The sequence below is a fragment of the Salvelinus alpinus genome, chromosome 10 (genome assembly GCF_045679555.1).
Source record: "Salvelinus alpinus chromosome 10, SLU_Salpinus.1, whole genome shotgun sequence".
NCBI lineage: Eukaryota > Metazoa > Chordata > Actinopteri > Salmoniformes > Salmonidae > Salvelinus > Salvelinus alpinus.
Window position 1 is genome coordinate 66,635,677 of NC_092095.1, and position 13,705 is coordinate 66,649,381.

At 49.5% G+C, this 13,705-nt stretch overlaps 1 protein-coding gene across 1 annotated transcript in view; it reads left to right on the forward strand.

The window, feature by feature from the left end:
* LOC139532665 (semaphorin-5B-like) overlaps positions 1-13,705 on the forward strand; it is a 69,691-nt gene that overhangs the window by 44,567 nt on the left and 11,419 nt on the right. The window contains exons 11-15 of the mRNA XM_071330569.1: positions 3,422-3,539; positions 5,195-5,379; positions 8,792-8,935; positions 9,581-9,728; positions 10,065-10,290. Of these exons, the coding sequence (XP_071186670.1) occupies positions 3,422-3,539; positions 5,195-5,379; positions 8,792-8,935; positions 9,581-9,728; positions 10,065-10,290 (821 nt within the window). The remainder of the gene's footprint in view (positions 1-3,421; positions 3,540-5,194; positions 5,380-8,791; positions 8,936-9,580; positions 9,729-10,064; positions 10,291-13,705) is intronic.

A 13,705-nucleotide genomic window follows, 5' to 3' on the forward strand; every position in this document is an offset into this window, starting at 1 on the left:
GATATTGATTACTGGTGATTGATAGATGGAGATGTTGATTGCTGGTGATTGATAGATGGAGATATTGATTACTGGTGATTGATAGATGGAGATATTGATTGCTGGTGATTGATAGATGGAGATATTGATTACTGGTGATTGATAGATGGAGATGTTGATTGCTGGTGATTGATAGATGGAGATGTTGATTGCTGGTGATTGATAGATGGAGATGTTGATTGCTGGCGATATATGGTGATATTGAATACTGGTGCAGCTTGGGAGTGGCTTTCTTTATACTATCCCCCTCTCCTGTCACATCTCTCCTGTCACATATCTCCCTCATTTCTTCTCCTCTCGCCTTCCTTCTCTCCATCCCTCTCTTGCGTACCCCCAGAGTGAGACCTTGTCTGGTAGACTGGGGGCTGTTGTGTGATAAACTGTTTCCAGAGTGGGGTCACAGTGAGACCTTGTCTGGTAGACTGGGGGCTGTTGTGTGATAAACTGTTTCCAGAGTAGGGTCACAGTGAGACCTTGTCTGGTAGACTGGGGGCTGTTGTGTGATAAACTGTTTCCAGAGTGGGGTCACAGTGAGACCTTGTCTGGTAGACTGGGGGCTGTCGTGTGATAAACTGTTTCCAGAGTGGGGTCACAGTGAGACCTTGTCTGGTAGACTGGGGGCTGTCGTGTGATAAACTGTTTCCAGAGTGGGGTCACAGTGAGACCTTGTCTGGTAGACTGGTGGCTGTCGTGTGATAAACTGTTTCCAGAGTGGGGTCACAGTGAGACCTTGTCTGGTAGACTGGGGGCTGTCGTGTGATAAACTGTTTCCAGAGTGGGGTCACAGTGAGACCTTGTCTGGTAGACTGGGGGCTGTCGTGTGATAAACTGTTTCCAGAGTGGGGTCACAGTGAGACCTTGTCTGGTAGACTGGGGGCTGTCGTGTGATAAACTGTTTCCAGAGTGGGGTCACAGTGAGACCTTGTCTGGTAGACTGGGGGCTGTCGTGTGATAAACTGTTTCCAGAGTGGGGTCACAGTGAGACCTTGTCTGGTAGACTGGGGGCTGTCGTGTGATAAACTGTTTCCAGAGTGGGGTCACAGTGAGACCTTGTCTGGTAGACTGGGGGCTGTCGTGTGATAAACTGTTTCCAGAGTGGGGTCACAGTGAGACCTTGTCTGGTAGACTGGGGGCTGTCGTGTGATAAACTGTTTCCAGAGTGGGGTCACAGTGAGACCTTTTCTGGTAGACTGGGGGCTGTCGTGTGATAAACTGTTTCCAGAGTGGGGTCACAGTGAGACCTTGTCTGGTAGACTGGGGGCTGTTGTGTGATAAACTGTTTCCAGAGTGGGCTCACTCAGTGGGAGATGAGGCGGGGGTTTGAGGGACAGTTAGGGGTCTGGGGGGGCTTGTTAACCCCCCCACTGCTTAGCAATGTATTGTTGCTGTAGAGAGAGGCTCTCTGAACCTGGAGAAAAGAGCCTTCACTGGACTGGAAGCCCAAACTAACCCATGCCCGTCCTGACTTGGGTCTCACAGAGAAACGTTTATACTCCCAACCCCATCAAATCTCTCTCTCATACAGTATACACACACACACACACACACACAATAATTTGTGTAACACACACACACACCCTATGACCATACCCCTGTCCCCTTCCCATCCCTCTCAGACAACCATTATTTGGTGCAGTCTGTAGCCGCCAGCCCGTCAGCAGGGTGATCAACACAGTGGTTGTTAGATAGTATCTCCCCCGCTGCCTGCTAAACTGATATTACTGCTGATTATCAGGAACTGATCTGTCAACTGTTTATTGCAGGGGAGTGTTTTGTTGGTCGCGCTCCCTATACAGAATACCAATAAGTCCTAGGTAGGCTGGTGTTAGGGCATTTATATTCCATTCATCTGATTGTAGAAGGCTTAGTCCCAAATGGCACCCTATTCCCTATATAGTGCACTACTTTTGACAAGGGCCCATGGATAGTAGTGTAATATATAGGGAATTGGGTGGTATTTGGGACTGACTCATTGTCTTGCACAGATACAAGGGAACAGGAGATACAAAGACAGCAAATAATCAAACAATCTATAAAAGGCTTTATAGAGCGTTCACAAAGTCTTCATAAGCACTACATAGGTCATAAGAAAAGTCATACTAGACTCTACCGTGAAATGCTTCCACAATGTTGACACACTATCTCTTCCGCTCCAAGGCAGACACACACACACACACACACACACACACACACTGGCCTCTTGCTCTGTACATCAGCCTACGGAGTGCTCTGGGTCAACAGGACCTGTTTTCTCTGCTCCATCTGGGCCTCATGGAGCCAGATAAACAACCAGGAAGATCACAGAGTCCTACATAAAGAGGCTGCCCTAACCTGTGCCTGTCACACAGGGTCCTACGGTAAAGAGGCTGCCCTAACCTGTGCCTGTCACACAGGGTCCTACGGTAAAGAGGCTGCCCTGATCTGTGCCTGTCACACAGGGTCCTACGGTAAAGAGGCTGCCCTAACCTGTGCCTGTCACACAGGTCCTACGGTAAAGAGGCTGCCCTAACCTGTGCCTGTCACACAGGGTCCTACGGTAAAGAGGCTGCCCTAACCTGTGCCTGTCACACAGGGTCCTACGGTAAAGAGGCTGCCCTAACCTGTGCCTGTCACACAGGGTCCTACGGTAAAGAGGCTGCCCTGACCTGTGCCTGTCACACAGGGTCCTACGGTAGAGAGGCTGTCCTCACCTGTGCCTGTCACACAGGGTCCTACGGTAAAAAGGCTGTCCTCACCTGTGCCTGTCAGACAGGGTCCTACGGTAGAGAAGCTGTCCTCACCTGTGCCTGTCAGACAGAGTCTTATGGTAGAGAGGTTGCCCATTGACTTTGATAGACATCGCATCATTGTATCTGTCCCATTATGGCGTCTCTGAGAGCACGGGCAGCACCATTGAGGCCATCTCCATTTTGAAGTAGTACACGTTCTTCTTTTACTACTTCTATAAATTGGTAAACACTAGAGTCCTGTATCTATTTCTATGGGGTGCCCTGACCTGTGCCGTTTCACAAACACGTTGTCAAACAGCATTCCTAAGCTAGGGGGTTCCCTTCCTGGAGTCTCTGACAACTTCTTTTCATTAACAATCCTGGATTTAATGACTGAAATTAGCTTGTGTTTTTTCTGGCGCGTACAAACACTTAGCTGCAGTGAAGCGTGTTGTGTGGCACGGTGCCTTACAGTGGAGCATATGTCAGAGTGTGTCCTCCTTGATGTGTCAACACCTCAACTAGCACCAGTCTGATACTGTATGGGTTTTATTGGGGGAGAGCTGTTTTCCTAGCTTTATGCTAACATGTTGTTGAGTGAGTTGAGGTGTGAGGTGTTTTCCAGTGCTGTCCCTCTCCACTGACTGCTGTCTTTGTGCCCTGGGGTCCTACAGGCACTGCCTGGACGCCCGAGACCCCTACTGTGGCTGGGACCGTAAGCAGAAGCGCTGCACCACCATCGAGGACAGCTCCAACATGAGCCAGTGGAGCCAGAATATCACTGAGTGCCCGGTAAGGGTCACACACACACACCTCATATCATATGTAACAAGCACACCTCATATGTAACAGACACACACACACACCTCATATGTATCACACACATACCTCATATGTAACAGACACACACACACACTTCATATGTAACACACACACACACCTCATATGTAACACACACACACATACCTCATATGTAACACACACACACCTCATATGTATCACACACACACCTCATATGTAACACACACACACACACCTCATATGTAACACACACACACCTCATATGTATCACACACACACCTCATATGTAACAGACACACACACACACACTTCATATGTAACACACACACACACACCTCATATGTATCACACACATACCTCATATGTAACATACACACACACTTTGTTTTCATGAAATATCAGGACTTTTTGGAGTGTACAAATGTTTGACCATTAAAAATCATATTTTCCCTAACCCCTAAACCTAACCCTACTACTAACCCTAACCCCAAAACCCTAACCCTAATCGTATACCTAACCCTTAAACCTAAACCTAACCATAACACCAAAAGCCTGAATCTAACTTTTAAGCTTTGAACAAATTCAGGACCTGAAAATTTTTTACATGTAAAAAACAACAGGTTTTCCTACCTTTTCAGGACATTCAGGTGAAATGTTAAGAGTCCTGATAATGTAGGAAAACAAACACACGCATACACACCAAACCACATACACACACATACATACACTCAGACACACACACACACACACACAGACACTCAGACACACACAGCAGACAGACTCAGACACAGGCAAGACAGACACACACATTAATTTACTTTCCCCACACACCTTCCCCTCTCTCCTACCACCTTCCCCTCTCTCCTACAACCTTCCCCTCTCTCCTACCACCTTCCCCTCTCTCCTACCACCTTCCCCTCTCTCCTACAACCTTCCCCTCTCTCCTACAACCTTCCCCTCTCTCCTACCACCTTCCCCTCTCTCCTACCACCTTCCCCTCTCTCCTACCACCTTCCCCTCTCTCCTACAACCTTCCCCTCTCTCCTACAACCTTCCCCTCTCTCCTACCACCTTCCCCTCTCTCCTACAACCTTCCCCTCTCTCCTACCACCTTCCCCTCTCTCCTACCACCTTCCCCTCTCTCCTATCACCTTCCCCTCTCTCCTACCACATTCCCCTCTCTCCTACAACCTTCCCCTTTCTCCTACCACCTTCCCCTTTCTCCTATCACCTTCCCCTTTCTCCTACCACCTTCCCTTATCTCCTACCACATTCCCCTCTCTCCTACAACCTTCCCCTTCCTCCTATCACCTTCCCCTCTCTTTTACCACATTCCCCTTTCTCCTACCACCTTCCCCTTTCTCCTATCACCTTCCCCTTTCTCCTACCATCTTCCCCTCTCTCCTACCACCTTCCCTTATCTCCTACCACATTCCCCTCTCTCCTACCACCTTCCCCTTTCTCCTACCACATTTCCCTCTCTCCTACAACCTTCCCCTTTCTCCTATCACCTTCCCCTCTCTTTTACCACATTCCCATCTCTTTTACCACATTCCCCTCTCTCCTACCACTTTTCCCCATTAGCCACCATTCTGACCCCATCTCTGATTGGTCCCTTCTGATGCTGAACTCCTGCCCGCTCACAGGTAAGGAACCTGACCCAGGACGGCGGCTTCAGCCCCTGGGTGCCATGGCAACCCTGTAACCACGACGACAGGGAGGACGCCAGCACCAGTTGCGCGTGTCGCTCACGCTCTTGTAACAGTCCAGTCCCTCAGTGTGGAGGCTCCAACTGCAAGGGCTCCACCATCCAGGTGGCCAACTGTTCCAGGTACTGTAGAGAAAGAAGACAGGGGAAGCTACAGTCTACTATTCATCATTCAGTACCAAACATCATAACAGTTACTGACTTCCCCAAAGTGGAATAGTCATGATCGTCAGCAGAGTCAGAGCTTGTTTCCTGGAGCTTTTGGGGATTATCAAATCCCTCATTTGAGCACCTGATTCCCGTGTTGTGTTCCAGTTGGGCTGACGTGCGTTCGAGTCCGCTTTCATTCTATGTTTCCAGCATGTTAACAAACTGTCAGTATATTTGATGAGAAGGTATTGTACATGTTGACCTTAAATGGATCTCTAGACAAAGACAAGTAGTAGCATGAGACTTCAGACCAGCAGCAGACAAGCACACGTAGACTCAGCAATGTTTGTTTTATTCTTGATGAGTTCTATTCTTCTATTCTTCTGCTTTCAGAGAGTTTAGACTATAGACTTCCAACTACCAGACAGTGGTGACATGTTCTCAGAGGAAACTCAGGTTGTAGCATCAGACCAGCACCAGAGTCCAACTACCAGACAGTGTTGACATGTTCTCAGAGGAAACTCAGGTTGTAGCATCAGACCAGCAGCAGAGTCCAACTACCAGACAGTGTTGGCATGTTCTCAGAGGAAACTCAGGTTGTAGCATCAGACCAGCAGCAGAGTCCAACTACCAGACAGTGGTGACATGTTCTCAGAGGAAACTCAGGTTGTAGCATCAGACCAGCAGCAGAGTCCAACTACCAGACAGTGGTGACATGTTCTCAGAGGAAACTCAGGTTGTAGCATCAGACCAGCAGCAGAGTCCAACTACCAGACAGTGTTGACATGTTCTCAGAGGAAACTCAGGTTGTAGCATCAGACCAGCAGCAGAGTCCAACTACCAGACAGTGTTGGCATGTTCTCAGAGGAAACTCAGGTTGTAGCATCAGACCAGCAGCAGAGTCCAACTACCAGACAGTGGTGACATGTTCTCAGAGGAAACTCAGGTTGTAGCATCAGACCAGCAGCAGAGTCCAACTACCAGACAGTGTTGGTATGTTCTCAGAGGAAACTCAGGTTGTAGCATCAGACCAGCAGCAGAGTCCAACTACCAGACAGTGGTGACATGTTCTCAGAGGAAACTCAAGTTGTAGCATCAGACCAGCAGCAGAGTCCAACTACCAGACAGTGTTGGCATGTTCTCAGAGGAAACTCAAGTTGTAGCATCAGACCAGCAGCAGAGTCCAACTACCAGACAGTGGTGACATGTTCTCAGAGGAAACTCAGGTTGTAGCATCAGACCAGCAGCAGAGTCCAACTACCAGACAGTGTTGGTATGTTCTCAGAGGAAACTCAAGTTGTAGCATCAGACCAGCAGCAGAGTCCAACTACCAGACAGGGTTGACATGTTCTCAGAGGAAACTCAAGTTGTAGTATCAGACCAGCAGCAGAGTCCAACTACCAGACAGTGTTGGTATGTTCTCAGAGGAAACTCAAGATGTAGCATCAGACCAGCAGCAGAGTCCAACTACCAGACAGTGTTGACATGTTCTCAGAGGACACTCAAGTTGTAGCATCAGACCAGCAGCAGAGTCCAACTACCAGACAGTGTTGACATGTTCTCAGAGGAAACTCAGGTTGTAGCATCAGACCAGCAGCAGAGTCCAACTACCAGACAGTGTTGACATGTTCTCAGAGGAAACTCAAGTTGTAGCATCAGACCAGCAGCAGAGTCCAACTACCAGACAGTGTTGACATGTTCTCAGAGGAAACTCAAGTTGTAGCATCAGACCAGCAGCAGAGTCCAACTACCAGACAGTGGTGACATGTTCTCAGAGGAAACTCAAGGACTCCCTTGCCCTCTATTAATAGAGGTTTCCCTCATTAGGCAAAAGAGATTGGATTTATCTAGAGAGTGAGTTGAAAACCAAATGACTGTCACCTCTCAGTATAGCAGGTCTATGTGTGTGTGTGTGTGTGTGTGTGTGTGTGTGTGTGTGTGTGTGTGTGTGTGTGTGTGTGTGTGTGTGTGTGTGTGTGTGTGTGTGTGTGTATGTGTATGTGTGTGTGTGTGTGTGTATGTGTATGTGTATGTGTGTGTGTGTGTGTGTTTGGCTTTACTATCCTTGTGGGGACCAGAAATTCTCACAAGGATAGTAAAACAAGGAACATGCAGACAAGTGGGGACATTTTGCCAGTCCCCAGAAGGAAAAAGGCTATTTTAGGCTTTGGGTTAGAATTAGGGTTAGGGTTAGGTTAAGGGTTTGGGTTAGGATTAGGGTTGAGAGATAGGGTTATGGTTAGGTTAAGGGTTTGGGGTTAGGATTAGGGTTGAGAGATAGGGTTAGGGTTAGGTTAAGGGTTTGGGTTAGGATTAGGGTTGAGAGATAGGGTTAGGGTTAGGTTAAGGGTTTGGGGTTAGGATTAGGGTTGAGAGATAGGGTTAGGGTTAGGTTAAGGGTTTGGGGTTAGGATTAGGGTTGAGAGATAGGGTTAGGGTTAGGTTAAGGGTTTGGGGTTAGGGAAAATAGGATTTTGAATGGGAATCAATAGTAAAACAAACGTGTGTGGGTGCGTTTGTGTGTGTGTGTTATTAGAGAGATTACGGTCTTCACTGGTGGCTTCTTGTTGCTTACTTTACTGTGTTACTATGCAGGAGAGAGACAGAGGTGCTGAAATTAAATTGTCTTTTACAGGAAGCACCAATTTAATTAGAAGGGAAGCTCCATCAGCCTGAAGCACTTAAACAAATTAGGTGGATTTTTTTTATGCCTCAGCCCAGTCAGCTTCCCAGACAAGCACATGTCGACTCAGCAATGTTTGTTCTGTTCTTCTATTCTTCTGCTTTCAGAGAGTTTACAATAGACTAGGCGGTTAGAGTTTACAATAGACTAGGCGGTTAGAGTTTACAATAGACTAGGCGGTTAGAGTTTACAATAGACTAGGCGGTTAGAGTTTACAATAGACTAGGCGGTTAGAGTTTACAGTAGACTAGGCGGTTAGAGTTTACAATAGACTAGGCGGTTAGAGTTTACAGTAGACTAGGCGGTTAGAGTTTACAGTAGACTAGGCGGTTAGAGTTTACAATAGACTAGGCGGTTAGAGTTTACAATATACTAGGCGGTTAGAGTTTACAATAGACTAGGCAGTTAGAGTTTACAATAGACTAGGCGGTTAGAGTTTACAATAGACTAGGCGGTTAGAGTTTACAATAGATTAGGCGGTTAGAGTTTACAATAGACTAGGCGGTTAGAGTTTACAATAGACTAGGCAGTTAGAGTTTACAATAGACTAGGAGGTTAGAGTTTACAATAGACTAGGCGGTTCGAGTTTTAGGTGACTCTGTGTGTCTTCCCAGTTGTTCTGAGTTTCTCTCTCTCTGTCTCTCTCTGTCTCTGTCTGTCTGTCTCTGTCTCTCTTTGTCTCTGTCTCTCTGTCTCCTCTAGGAACGGAGGCTGGACCCCCTGGTCCTCCTGGGGTCAGTGCAGCACCAGCTGTGGCATCGGGTATGAGGTGCGCCAGCGCTCCTGCAACAACCCCTCACCCCGGCATGGGGGGCGTGTCTGTGTGGGACAAGGCCGAGACGAGAGGTGAGACAGAGGGACTCAATGCAGTACATACAGTCAGGTTTATATTCAGTCAGGTTCACATTCAGTCAGGTTCACATTCAGTCAGGTTCACATACAGTCAGGTTCACATACAGTCAGGTTCACATACAGTCAGGTTTACATTCAGTCAGGTTTACATACAGTCAGGTGTACATTCAGTCAGGTTTACATTCAGTCAGGTGTACATTCAGTCAGGTGTACATTCAGTCAGGTGTACATTCAGTCAGGTGTACATTCAGTCAGGTGTACATTCAGTCAGGTTCAGTCAGGTGTACATTCAGTCAGGTTTACATTCAGTCAGGTGTACATTCAGTCAGGTTCAGTCAGGTGTACATTCAGTCAGCTTTTCTCCCCATCTTGCATCATATGCTTAGTGACAGACGAGATTTGTGTAATGAGTAACCTTACTGAAGACTTACGTTAGCTGCCCAAGCTAATGCCCTCAGCTTTAGCTCAGCAGGTTAACAAAGTATTGTGGCATTGCAGGAGACCCTGGTTCAGCGTTGCAAAGTCCTGAAATGGTGCACATATTGTAAAGCAGCGGTTCACCTTCTCTTACAGAGACCACCAGGCAGAAAGAGTAGGACTGCAGGTTTACCGTGTGTGTGTGTGTGCGTGTGTGTGCAGGCTGTGCAATGAGAAGAGCCCATGTCCCCTGCCTGTGTTCTGGTCGTCTTGGGGCTCCTGGTCTCAGTGCAGTGCAGAGTGTGGAGGAGGGGTCCACTCCCGGGTCAGGAGCTGTGAGAAGGGGAACACCTGCCCAGGATGTGCTCTGGTACGGTACACACACACACACACACACACACACACACACACACACACACACACACACACACACACACACACACACACACACACACACACACACACACACACACACACACACACACACACACACACACACACACACACACACACACTGCACCCCAACGGCATCCTTTACTACTACTTTCTCACAGATAACACCCTTATTTGATCTAGTGAATGGCATCTTTCATTATTCATTTATCATAGCCAGAGGATGAACAGTCAGGTTGAAACTGACATATCCTCTCTCCTTTTCCTACATCCTTCTCTCCTCTCTCCTCTTCCCTAAAACACACTCCCTTAGGAGTACAAGACCTGTAACCTGGAGGCGTGTCCGGAGGTCCGTCGCAACACCCCCTGGACCCCCTGGATGCCGGTGAATGTGACCCAGGACGGGGCCCGCCAGGAGCAGAGGACCCGCTACACCTGCAGGGCCCTACTTCCAGACCCTCATCAGCTGCAGCTGGGCAAGAAGAAGGTGGAGACCCGCGTCTGCCCCAACGACGGCACCGCCACCTGTGAGACTGAAGGTAAGTCTGAGGCCGTCCCACTCATACATATATACTGGACATACACTCACACACTTTCTCCATACACCTTTCCACTCCCCTTCTAAAGAACCAAGGACAGACAGACAGACAGACAGACAGACAGACAGACAGACAGACAGACAGACAGACAGACAGACAGACAGACAGACAGACAGACAGACAGACAGACAGACAGACAGACAGACAGGAAGGAAAGCATGCTAAACCTCTGATGTTATGCAGTGGGCTGTGGTTTTTAACCGGCCAGCTGGGATGACCCATGCTGTGCTCACTGGGGCGGGACGATCTGAGCGGTCGTACCCAGTGACAGGCTCCCCGGGGTGGGGTAGGTGTCACAGTCCACAGCCTCTCATTGATTTAAAGGTCAGACAGGCAGGCAGAACGCCTCTCCTGCTGACAGTAACTAGACGGGGGAGAAGGGTGTGTGTGTGTGTGTGCATATTTAAGACAGGCTCCATGTGAAGCAAGGCAGATAGAGAGCATGTGTTTGCGACAATTTGCAGAGAACAGAGTAACCGTGTGGTCACTGGGTCTAAACACAATGTCACAGGCTGTCACCGGGTCTAAACACCATGTCACAGGCTGTCACCGGGTCTAAACACCATGTCACAGGCTGTCACCGGGTCTAAACACCATGTCACAGGCTGTCACCGGGTCTAAACACCATGTCACAGGCTGTCACCGGGTCTAAACACCATGTCACAGGCTGTCACCGGGTCTAAACACCATGTCACAGGCTGTCACCGGGTCTAAACACCATGTCACAGGCTGTCACTGGGTCTAAACACCATGTCACAGGCTGTCACCGGGCCTAAACACCATGTCACAGGCTGTCACCGGGCCTAAACACCATGTCACAGGCTGTCACCGGGCCTAAACACCATGTCACAGGCTGTCACCGGGTCTAAACACCATGTCACAGGCTGTCACTGGGTCTAAACATCATGTCACAGGCTGTCACCGGGTCTAAACACCATGTCACAGGCTGTCACCGGGTCTAAACACCATGTCACAGGCTGTCACTGGGTCTAAACATCATGTCACAGGCTGTCACCGGGTCTAAACATCATGTCACAGGCTGTCACCGGGCCTAAACACCATGTCACAGGCTGTCACCAGGCCTAAACACCATGTCACAGGCTGTCACCGGGTCTAAACACCATGTCACAGGCTGTCACCGGGTCTAAACACCATGTCACAGGCTGTCACTGGGTCTAAACACCATGTCACAGGATGTCACTGGGTCTAAACATCATGTCACAGGCTGTCACCGGGTCTAAACACCATGTCACAGGCTGTCACCAGGTCTAAACACCATGTCACAGGCTGTCACCGGGTCTAAACACCATGTCACAGGCTGTCACCGGGTCTAAACACCATGTCACAGGAAGTCACCGGGTCTAAACACCATGTCACAGGCTGTCACCGGGCCTAAACACCATGTCACAGGAAGTCACCGGGTCTAAACACCATGTCACAGGCTGTCACCGGGTCTAAACACCATGTCACAGGAAGTCACCGGGTCTAAACACCATGTCACAGGCTGTCACCGGGTCTAAACACCATGTCACAGGCTGTCACCGGGCCTAAACACCATGTCACAGGCTGTCACTGGGTCTAAACATCATGTCACAGGCTGTCACCGGGCCTAAACACCATGTCACAGGCTGTCACCGGGTCTAAACATCATGTCACAGGCTGTCACCGGGCCTAAACACCATGTCACAGGCTGTCACCGGGTCTAAACATCATGTCACAGGCTGTCACCGGGCCTAAACACCATGTCACAGGCTGTCACTGGGTCTAAACACCATGTCACAGGCTGTCACTGGGTCTAAACATCATGTCACAGGCTGTGACCGGGTCTAAACACCATGTCACAGGCTGTCACCGGGTCTAAACACCATGTCACAGGCTGTCACCGGGTCTAAACACCATGTCACAGGCTGTCACCGGGTCTAAACACCATGTCACAGGCTGTCACCGGGTCTAAACATCATGTCACAGGCTGTCACCGGGTCTAAACACAATGTCACAGGCTGTCACTGGGTCTAAACATCATGTCACAGGCTGTCACCGGGCCTAAACATCATGTCACAGGCTGTCACCGGGCCTAAACACCGTGTCACAGGCTGTCACCGGGTCTAAACACTGTGTCACAGGCTGTCACCGGGCTTAAACACCATGTCACAGGCTGTCACTGGGTCTAAACACCATGTCACAGGCTGTCACCGGGCCTAAACACCATGTCACAGGCTGTCACTGGGTCTAAACACCATGTCACAGGCTGTCACCGGGTCTAAACACCATGTCACAGGCTGTCACCGGGTCTAAACACCATGTCACAGGAAGTCACCGGGTCTAAACATCATGTCACAGGCTGTCACCGGGTCTAAACACCATGTCACAGGCTGTCACCGGGTCTAAACACCATGTCACAGGCTGTCACCGGGTCTAAACACCATGTCACAGGAAGTCACCGGGTCTAAACACCATGTCACAGGCTGTCACCGGGTCTAAACACCATGTCACAGGCTGTCACCGGGCCTAAACATCATGTCACAGGCTGTCACTGGGTCTAAACATCATGTCACAGGCTGTCACCGGGCCTAAACACCATGTCACAGGCTGTCACCGGGTCTAAACACTGTGTCACAGGCTGTCACTGGGTCTAAACATCATGTCACAGGCTGTCACCGGGCCTAAACACCATGTCACAGGCTGTCACCGGGTCTAAACACTGTGTCACAGGCTGTCACCGGGCCTAAACACCATGTCACAGGCTGTCACTGGGTCTAAACACCATGTCACAGGCTGTCACCGGGCCTAAACACCATGTCACAGGCTGTCACTGGGTCTAAACACCATGTCACAGGCTGTCACCGGGCCTAAACACCATGTCACAGGCTGTCACCGGGTCTAAACACCATGTCACAGGCTGTCACCGGGTCTAAACACCATGTCACAGGCTGTCACCGGGTCTAAACACCATGTCACAGGCTGTCACTGGGTCTAAACACCATGTCACAGGCTGTCACCGGGTCTAAACACCATGTCACAGGCTGTCACCGGGCCTAAACACAATGTCACAGGCTGTCACCGGGCCTAAACACCATGTCACAGGCTGTCACCGGGCCTAAACACAATGTCACAGGCTTTCACCGGGCCTAAACACAATGTCACAGGCTGTCACCGGGTCTAAACACCATGTCACAGGCTGTCACCGGGCCTAAACACCATGTCACAGGCTGTCACCGGGCCTAAACAACATGTCACAGGCTGTCACTGGGTCTAAACACCGTGTCACAGGCTGTCACTGGGTCTAAACACTGTGTCACAGGGGCGCTGTCTAGACCAGAGGAGACATCTGGCCTCACAGTAACATGAACCGTAT